We start from the raw sequence: 10,815 nt of genomic DNA, 5'->3' as shown, positions 1-10,815 counted from the left end.
TCTCTCTCTTTCTCTCTCTCTCTCTCTCTCTCTCTCTCTCTCTCTCTCTCTCTCTCTCTTCCTCCCTCTCTCTCTCTCTTCCTCCCTCTCTATCTTTCTCTTCCTCCCTCTCCCTCTCTCTCTCATCCTCCCTCTCTCTCTCTCTCTCTCTCTTCCTCCCTCTCTATCTTTCTCTTCCTCCCTCTCTCACTCTCTCTTTCTCTCTTTTCCTCCCTCTCTCTCTCTCTCTTCCTCTCTCTCTTTCTCTCTCTCTCTTCCTCCCTCTCTCTCTTCTTCTCTCTCTCTCTCTCTCTCTCTCTCTCTCTCTCTCTCTCTCTCTTCCTCCCTCTCTCTCTCTCTTCCTCCCTCTCTATCTTTCTCTTCCTCCCTCTCCCTCTCTCTCTCATCCTCCCTCTCTCTCTCTCTCTCTCTTCCTCCCTCTCTATCTTTCTCTTCCTCCCTCTCTCACTCTCTCTTCTCTCTTTTCCTCCCTCTCTCTCTCTCTCTTCCTCCCTCTCTCTCTCTTCCTCCCTCTCTCTTTCTCTCTCTCTCTCTCTGTGTGGCTCTGCCAAGCGTGTTTGGTCATTTGGTCCCCTGCACGAACCCTCGTTCATGAGAAGCTGAGAAATGCAAAGCGAGAGTCAAGAGTATTTTCGCCTTGGGCCCTTCTTTTATCCACTGTTATCCGACTTTCAGCTGAACCGGTTTTCTCCCTATTGGTAGCTGGCACTACTCAGTTGTGTTGTCCAGGGTATACAGAGTATACCCACTTCTCAAAACAGGGCGTTTAATCCTGTGCTGTGTGGGCTGCTTAAAAAAAATGGCAAAATTAAGAGTATACCCACTTCTCCAGGGAGCACTACACCACTGGCTGGCACTACTGTAGTTATAAGCAACACCTGGGAGCCTCTCCAGGATTAATTTCCCATTGGACCAGCTGGTTCTACTCTACTACCAGCATTTGGTGTTAATGGATGCCCACTATGAGTCACTCACTATGAACCATTCACTTGACTGAGGTGGAAAAATGCTTACATGCAAACTAGGAAAGAGCCTCAAGCTTCCAGGTGTCTATGCATCTTCCACAGTGGAAAGTTGAATAATATCATGGGATGGTGTAATGGACTTTTTTCCCCGGCAATTTGACCCAAGAATGGTGTTAGAACTGGAGGAGTTAGGCCAGTTCCTTCTAATTCCTTCTATGCTTCTATGGAAATACATCCACAAATGTGTGTGTGTGTGTGTGTGTGTGTGTGTGTGTGTGTACACTCCTGGTCTGTCAATCTTCTACAGGGAGTCAGCTCTAAAACAAAAGACCTGCACAGGCAGCTACCTGGTGAAATCATTGAGCTAACGCCACAGTTCTGTATCCAGGGCAACCAGATTGTTCCTAAGGGTGGGGCCTGAGGAAGTATCACCCAGGAGACCATGGAAGGTCAGGGGCCCAGAGGCTGCGACCGAGGGCCTGACTTACTGTGGCATGTTCTGTGACACCCTCACAAACACACACACAAACACACACACACACACAGGCACATACATACACACACAAACACACACACACACACACTCACAAACACACACACACACACACTCACAAACACACACACAAACACACACACACACAGGCACATACATACACACACAAACACACACACACACACACACACACACCCAGGCACATACATACACAGCAGGCCTGGAAGGAGGGATGAAAGAGAATAAAAGGGAAAAGAAGAAGAAGAAGAAACAAGTATCAGAAAACAAAGGAGGGGAGGAAAGCTGAGTCCTATGATCCTGCAGCTGGATGTGGCTGTGTGATGGAGTCTAGCAGCAGCCTTCCTCACTAGTTTCAGTGAGGTTCACTGGGATCTGTGAATGGTGGGTGTTGAATCAGCCACTGCAGTCCCTCGCCCCTCTCTCGATGGTCATTACGTCATATCGATCGAGTTCCCATCCCACTTACAGTTCACATCACCCGTCTTACATCACCCTCAAGTTGACGGGACTTTCCACCTTGCATTGTTCTCCACAGCTGTCTTCCTCCGTCACAAAGTATTCCTGCCTAGTTATGTTTGGCTCGTGGTTTTTTTTGCAACAATGACAAACATTAACACCTGAGGCTAAATCAGTTGAACAAGAAGTACTGTGGCTGCAGGGTGCCGCTGTTCTGGAGCGGCGTGTTTATGGCATTCCAGCCGCGGTGTGGTGATGTCAGGGGTCAAAGTGCACCAAAGGCTGGCTAAACACCGAAGTGTGTTTTTTGCATGTGTCACCAGCACTTCTGTGGAGATACCGTAGGTGTGGCATTCACACACACACACACACACCCATATCATTCAGGTCAACCTCTTCTACCTGTGGTTAAGCTGTATATTTACATGAACTTCTGCGTTTCTATCTTTAGACTAGATTATCATTATTCAGTGTTCTCTCCATGGCAACACAGGGTGTGTGATAAAAGGATACAGTGCAGTCTTGTGAGACCACATTTTTTTCTTTTAATCGTTTACATAATAACTTTTTTTTTCATCACGAAAGCATGCAATCACTCACAACAACATTGCTCATGCTAATTGTTGTTTATCCAGACTTAATTTTGAGCCTTTGTGTATTTTTACAGATGTCTTTCTGTAAATGTATGTATGTGTTGATTCAGCTTTGGCAATAGTGTTAAATAACATTCATGCTAATAAAGCTTCTTTGAATTGAATTGTATTGAGAGAGAGAGAGAGAGAGAGAGAGAGAGAGAGAGAGAGAGAGAGAGAGAGAGAGAGAGAGAGAGAGAGGAGAGAGAGAGAGAGAGAGAGAGAGAGAGAGAGAGAGAGAGATGAATGAATGTTCGTGGTAGATGTCCTGATGGTTTCCAGATCAAAACTTTTACTGCAGAGGGCTTCCCTCCACGCAAAACACCACGACCCATCTTACAGTACTTTGCCAAATCCCAGAGGGTCAGAGTCTAATTGCCCATTTGGGGTGGGTTAAAATGACTATGGGTTTAAATCGGTTCCTTGGCTGGTCTGTGAGTGTGGGGTGTGGCGAGGACAAGAGGCTGAGGCACGAGGGAGGCTTTTGAATGTCAGACTCTAATTTGTTTTTGTCTGAGAATGGGAGTTCTTGTTACCATGGTGAAGACATAAGGTTGAGCATTAAGCTTGGAATGCTCTAAAAAGAGAGTTTGACTTCCATGGATGCGGATGTCTTTAAATAAAAACACACTTTGATTAAACAGATGGATTGCTACAAATAAAAGCTATTTTTCATCGGCATGAAGTGAGAGAATCTGCAAGGTTAACATTGCATTGCAAAGAAAACAGTACTTACCTTTCCACTTTGTGTGGAAGTGTTAATGGGTGTACATTTGAAAACAGTTTGTCCTGAACAGGTGAATGGAAACGCATCGGTTACTTGACCACGTTTCAAGCTCTGGGGCCGTATTCACAAAGCCTTTTATCTTACCACTAGGAGTGCTCCTAACTTGCGCTAAAACCTTTTACGTAGGAGTAATTTCTTAAAAGTGATTCACAACGGCTCTGAGACCTACTCATACTAAGGATAATACCAACTCCTAAGCTTAAGATAAAAGCACCGTTGCTATGGATGACATCGATTCTCATGCACGAGTTTAGAAGGGGTGAGGACGGTGATTGGTTGTTGACAGGCTCTCTCATTAAAAACTAATTCGTGACGTCCCTCTAACAATCCCACTATATCAACTGAAAATAAGAGAATAACCTAGGCTTCAAATTAAGTCATATTAAATAGTTATGGACAGTGCAGTTAGCAGAATGCACACGCATGATGACAAGTTTGTGCATCCAATGACACTTTGGAATGACACTTTGCACGATAAGATAAATAGAAAGCGATCAATATATAATATGGCAATTGCATGTAATCAAGGCAGTAATAATTAAAGCACCCAGCAAACTGTTAGGATATTATATTTCCAGCCCTTGACCATTTCAAATATCAGCACAGCTTCAAGCCCTCCAATCTTAATTGATCAAAGCGAAACGAACGTGAACCGTAGCCTAGGCGAAAGCCTACTGGTCCCAGGACCAATAGCCACTGTCACCCCAGCGGCATCCAGCTGGTAAGTTCTCAAAAACCTGCGACCGCTCTCCGTTGAAATGCATGTCATCGGTACATCCAGGCCACAGTGGACGAATTATTGTAATGTGTGTCCCGTCACTGGACATTCCTGCGATCGCCATGGAATTTACTTCCATTTACTACTACTAAGGCTATCTTTATGTTTCCAAACATTTTACTTCGGGACACATCGTTGTTTAAAGGCGTCATTGCATCCCGCGCTAATTCTACGACAATATTAACACCTTCACGGTTTAAGCAATGTCTTTTATCAATTCCAAGTCGGCTGCAGCCATCTTACGATATTTTGTGAATAGGTCTTAGTGATTTAGGAGTCCTCATGAGGAGTTTTAAGCTGTCCTAGACTTAGGTGCTACTTTTAGGGATAAAATATTTTGTGAATTGCTCTTAGTAAAAAAAATTAGGAGTCCTACATTTAAGACTGACACGCCCATTATTTTTAGGAGTTTCTCCTAAATTCGCCACTTATGAGCTACTTTTAGCCCTAAGATTCTTTGTGAATATGGCCCCTGGTTTATAACTGAAATGTACTATAACTGAAGCAAACAAACAAACAAAGTCGACCACAGAGACCCAAGCAGTTCGGTACGTACACTTTATTGGGGAAAAATGAAAAAGATAGCAACACATAGATTAACCTTTCAGAGCTTTCTTTACAAAACAACAGATTATTGCCATGGTCGTCATAAACTATCAATCTAATGCACATTCATACAGCGAGAATGCTTTGTCTTTAGCGGTTTCAGTATCTTCTGTGCTCCGTTTGCTTTAGCTATGAAATGGAGGGCGGTTAGTCATTCCTCCGACTCTAACAGAAAGAGAGCAGATTGCCCTGTTAAGAAAAACAAACATCATCCATTTTGATGTGTTATCAAGTCTAACTATTTCACAAGCTGATGTGTCACTTCATGTACACGTACGTGTTCACATACATGCATATAGACCCCAGTATAGACCTACAGTAATGATCTAAGACCGACATGCAGTGTGGATGGCTGTGTTTGACAGAAATCAGTCCCATACACGGCCCTGCCCCAGTGGCTTTTCCTAGACGGAAGAGGACATAAAAGGAGTCAACGGGAAGGATGTCATTCTAAAGTAATGTTTACACTAAGAGCAGAACGGAACCAAAAGCACGTACTTAGCTAGGAATATAAATTTAAAACACCTGAGGGTTCTAATACTAGGCGGTTCTTTTACCCGCAATACTGCCACCCCCTTCTTTACGCACTCTTGTCGCAGAGACTCTCGATTGATCAGGTCAGTGTGCCAGGCCAGGTGAAGAGGTTTATTCTGAGAGATTAGCGACACAAAAGTAGGCTACAAGACCCTCTGTAACATCAGGCGAGCTCCGTGTCCTCACAAGGAGCTGTTGGTCTAGGACGGCCGACAGCTTAGACTGGTACCGAGAAGCAGCTCCAGCATCTACATCACCTTAAAGGCCAGGGGGAACATACAGGGGAAGACACGTGATCACGGTTCAGGTTCAGGGGTGTGTGTGTGTGTGTGTGTGTGTGTGTGTGTCTGTTTGTGTGTGTAAGAGTGAGTGTGTGTGTGTGTCTACGTCACCTTAAGGGCGAGGGGGAACATACGGGGGATGACACGTGATCACGGTTCAGGTTCAGGTGTGTGTGTGTGTGTGTGTGTGTGTGTGTGAGAGTGTGTGTCTGTTTGTGTGTGTGAGAGTGTGTGTGTGTGTGTGTGTGTGTCTACGTCACCTTAAGGGCGAGGGGGAACATACAGGGGATGTGAGTATGCGAGACCACCGAGGGGGTGGGAGAAGAGTTCTGATTGGCTAGCTGGGTTAGGTGCTGAAACAAACTCAGCGCTGATTGGAGGAGGCCTTTGAGGAAGAAGGTGGTTTTGTTTATGTTTTTTTTGTATTTTTAAGGTGGAGCATCGTTGGTTGTGCCGACGGCTGCGAGGGAGGGCGGTGAGCGCGGTGCAAGGGTCACACAGGAGCAGACTCAGGGCTGGGTCGCCGTGCTTGGCTCCTTCTCGTAGATGTAGCTGCCCACGCCTCCGGTGTTCACGCCTGCAACACAAACATGAATGATACACGTGCGTTTTTATATACATCACATGGTGTCGTCTACCGCACGCAACCTAAAGGGATTCTACAGCACTAATGAGTGGGCTATTCGTGTGTGTCCAGCAGCCTGTGTTACCATGAGGAGAACTGGAGAAGCAAGGAATCCGGTCTCTTACAAACCGTCCCAAAAGCTTGCACTAACAGTGAGGAACATGGGGTTTAAATGAATAAACAGACAGACAGTCAGACAAGCAGGGAGGCAGGCAGGGAGGCAGACATCCTAACACACATACAGTACACCATAAGTACACATCTGTAAATCAAATCCACGTATGTTGTTATTAGGATGCATGACAAATAGTTTAGGGAGCATATAAGCACGAAGACAAATGGACTGGAATGGTATGGAAATTACTGCGAATGATTGTTTATGCAAGTGGTTACATCTGAGTGGAAGGCCAGATCAGGCCGATGGAGGGATAAAGAGAAGCAACAGCTCCCTCTACTGGTAGGTGCATAGAACGCAGATCCTGTCATACCTTTGGGGCCAAACAGCGTAGCGTAGCAGGGTTTGTGACAGTAGGGCTGACCGTCATGCTGTAACACACATTAACAGAATATTAGCGTTCATTCAATACATCATGTTTCTCATCTCTTTTCTACCCATCCAACCACTTTGCCTTTTATTCTATCCATCTTCTCTCTGTCTATTAGCGTTCATTCAATACATCATGTTTCTCATCTCTTTTCTTCCCATCCAACCACTTTGCCTTTTATTCTCTCCATCTTCTCTCTGTCTATTAGCGTTCATTCAATACATCATGTTTCTCATCTCTATTCTACCCATCCAACCACATTTTTTCTTTTATTCTCTCCATCTTTTCTTTGTCTATTAGTGTTCATTCAATACATCATGGTTCTCATCTCTTTTCTACGCATCCAACCACATTTTTTCTTTTATTCTCTCCATCTTCTCTCTGTCTATTAGCGTTCATTCAATACATCATGGTTCTCATCTCTTTTCTACGCATCCAACCACTTTGTCTTTTATTCTATCCATCTTCTCTCTGTCTATAAGCGTTCATTCAATACATCATGGTTCTCATCTCTATTCTACCCATCCAACCACATTTTTTCTTTTATTCTCTCCATCTTCTCTCTGTCTATAAGCGTTCATTCAATACATCATGGTTCTCATCTCTTTTCTACGCATCCAACCACATTTTTCCTTTTATTCTCTCCATCTTCTCTCTGTCTCGTACCTCTGCATGGCTTCCAGCGGCCAGCGTCTTACTGCACCTCTCACAGCGCAGGCATGGCCGATGCCAGTCTTTCCCCAGCGATGTCACCTTCTCCGCTGCACACACACACACACACACACACACACACACACACACACACACACACACACACACACACAGACACACACACGTGCGCGCACACACACACACACACACAGACACAGACACACACACAGACACACACAGACAGACACACACACACACACACACACAGACACACACACAAGAAATACTGTCAGAAATACAACAACCACTACAGACCCCAAGCTCTCCTTTTCAATATGAAGATCTTGAGGTGGAGGAAGAGTTTTGTTTGAGAAACTCACCAAAGTAAACCTTCTTATTGCACCTGGGGCAAAGGTTGGCCTCCCCAGCAAAGGAGGTGACACTGCCCGCTACAGAAAGAGAGGAGAAAATTGCACATTCCTCACACAATCAAAAGAAACAAAGAATAAACAAAACAGATAAAAAAAATGCCATCACTTTCTTGCTTGCTCTTAATTCTGTGTTTCTCTCTCTACCCGCCCTCCCACACACACACAGATGGACAGGAAGTTGGATGACCTTTGGACCAGAAGTGGACATGAGAAATGACTGCGTCTGACCGGCCCTAGAATCCCTGGCGGTCACTTGGTTCAACGCCACAGTTCCCTTGCTCAAACCCACTGGCCCTGTCTAAAGCCAGCGACTCCCTAAAGAACCTCTGGCCCTGTCTAAAGCCAGCTACTCCCTACAGAACCTCTGCTCAAACCCACTGGCCCTGTCTAAAGCCAGCTACTCTCTAAAGAACCTCTTCTCAAACCCACTGGCCCTGTCTAAAGCCAGCTACTCCCTAAAGAACCTCTGCTGTACTCAAACCCACTGGCCCTGTCTAAAGCCAGCTACTCCCTAAAGAACCTCTGCTGTACTCAAACCCACTGGCCCTGTCTAAAGTCAGCTACTCCCTAAAGAACCTCTGCTGTACTCAAACCCACTGGCCCTGTCTAAAGCCAGCTACTCCCTACAGAACCTCTGCTGTACTCAAACCCACTGGCCCTGTCTAAAGCCAGCTACTCCCTACAGAACCTCTGCTGTACTCAAACCCACTGGCCCTGTCTAAAGCCAGCTACTCCCTAAAGAACCTCTTCTTAAACCCACTGGCCCTGTCTAAAGCCAGCTACTCCCTACAGAACCTCTGCTCAAACCCACTGGCCCTGTCTAAAGCCAGCTACTGCCTAAAGAACCTCTTCTCAAACCCACTGGCCCTGTCTAAAGCCAGCTACTCCCTAAAGAACCTCTGCTGTACTCTGGAGGTTGCTCTGCTGGAGGTTTACAACTGAACAACTTAACTATCCACTAGAGGTGGGCACGGTGGCACAAGCCGATAAAGCCCCCCACTTACGGGCTACATTGCCCGAGGGGACACAGGTTCAAGTCTGGCCTGATGTCATTTCCCAATCCTCTCTTCTCCGCCTCGCTTCCTGTCATATCTTCAACTGTCCTATCCAAATAAAGGCATAAAAAAAGCCCCAAAAATAAAAATAAACTATCCACTAGAACCCTGCACTCACTCACAGTCACTGTATGGGAGCACTTATATGATAGTCTAATACCAACAATACCGAACACCGCCACCAGGGTAAGGTTGCAGTCAGTGTACCTTTGGAGGGTCCCTTGGGCGGCCCCTCTGGTTTGGGGGCGATCACACGGGCCGGGGCAGGAGCAGAGGTGTTGTTGACTGGGGTGTCATACACATAGGAGCCAGCCCCGCCAATGTTCACACCTAGAAGACACACACACACACACACACACACACACACACTTAACAGAGCTGTCTCCACTGAATACCTCGCACATCCTCCATATTTATGCCCTGTGAAGAACACGAAGATGGAGAAGATGGCTGCTGTGATGCACTTTCCATCTGTTCCTCATCTATTGGAATGGATCTCCTGCCTTCTAATCTGCTGGAAAACAACAGTGTGCACTGCAGCTGAACACACACACACAGACACACAGACACACACACACACACACACACACACACACACACACACACACACACTTTGCTGACAATGACAGAATATGTGTAAGAGCACACTCCAGAGGCTGCTCGCTGTGCTGTAAGTGTGTCAAATGACGGGGGCCCGCGAGGCCCAATAGGCACGGCGCTGTTTGATGTTGTGAGCCACTGAGTGAACTGCACACCCAGTAGATGGCAGCCCTGTGCAATGGCAAGTGAAAAGTCACAGCCCAGATGGGAAAGCCAAGGATACAACATGTCATAGGAGTGGGGGGGGGGGGGACTGTAGTGATATCCATTATGCCTACATAGGTACATATGGTTATATACGCATGGTCAGTCAGGAGAACGGTAGGAAACACACATGAGCACACACACACACACACACACAGACACAGAAACACACACAGAGACACAGACATACACACACACACAGTAACAGACACATAGACAGAGACAGACACAGACACAGACACAGACACACACAGTAACAGACACAGACAGACACAGACACAGACACACACAAAGACACACACACACACACACTATGGTGGTCCACATACTGCAAAGGTACATATGTTTATGTGGGTCCTCACCTTTTGGTCCGAAGAGAGCAGCATAGCATGGCTTGTGGCAGTATGGCATCCCATCATGCTGAGGAGGAGAGAGAGAGAGGAGATTAGGTACCGTAATGGAGGACAGGACAGAGAAGATACACAATGTCCTACAGTAAGGCCTCCAGCCACAGCTTACTGCACATGTGATAATGATGTGGTTTGGGGCGACAGTGGTACAGTAGGAAGAGAAGTCGTCTAGTAATCAGAAGGTTGCTAGTTCGATTCCCTGTCGAAGAGTCCTTGAGCAAGACACTAAACCTGATGTGCAGTGTGTCATCAGTGTATATGCTAAATGTGTATACAGCCTTGTAAGTCGCTTTGGATAAAAGCGTCTGCTAAAAGCGTCTGCTAAAATGACTAAATGTAAAACAAAAAAAAATTACTAAATGTTTGAGTTACGCGGCCATCATTCTTCTCCTACGATACCATGCACTCACAATGCCAGTCAATTCATCGTGTTGACCTCCCAGGGCACTGGTCAGCCTGCACATAAAGTCACACAAAGCAACGATGCTGAATTTCGAAAGACTGTTCATCTACCTAACACTGTGCCCATGTATTTGGGCCGTCCATGTTAGATAACACTCTGCCAACTCGTAGTGGCACAACAACCAAGTCACCCGTCCAAAAGTTGCTCACACACAGTGGGCAGCGGGCACGCTTGCCGCGGTGCAAAGGGGGCATTGAGCGCCAGGGGATGCCGGAGGAACAGGGTGGCACTCGTGATAACACCCAGTGCCAACACAATGGGGGGATGTGGACGCTTCT

The 10,815-nt window shown here is 46.2% G+C and overlaps 1 protein-coding gene across 1 annotated transcript in view; it reads right to left on the bottom strand.

Annotated features, from left to right (window-relative positions):
* Positions 1-4,712: 4,712 nt before the first annotated feature.
* crip2 (cysteine-rich protein 2) overlaps positions 4,713-10,815 on the bottom strand; it is a 24,956-nt gene continuing 18,853 nt past the window's right edge. The window contains exons 3-8 of the mRNA XM_080850132.1: positions 10,027-10,084; positions 9,068-9,190; positions 7,755-7,823; positions 7,390-7,484; positions 6,667-6,724; positions 4,713-6,130 (exon numbers count right to left, since the gene is read on the bottom strand). Of these exons, the coding sequence (XP_080706258.1) occupies positions 6,063-6,130; positions 6,667-6,724; positions 7,390-7,484; positions 7,755-7,823; positions 9,068-9,190; positions 10,027-10,084 (471 nt within the window). The 3' untranslated portion in view covers positions 4,713-6,062. The remainder of the gene's footprint in view (positions 6,131-6,666; positions 6,725-7,389; positions 7,485-7,754; positions 7,824-9,067; positions 9,191-10,026; positions 10,085-10,815) is intronic.

The sequence above is a fragment of the Sprattus sprattus genome (genome assembly GCF_963457725.1).
Source record: "Sprattus sprattus genome assembly, chromosome: 13".
NCBI classification, from domain to species: Eukaryota; Metazoa; Chordata; class Actinopteri; order Clupeiformes; family Clupeidae; genus Sprattus; species Sprattus sprattus.
Note: the sequence above shows the minus strand (reverse complement) of the source record. Positions and strands in the feature narration are given on the sequence as shown.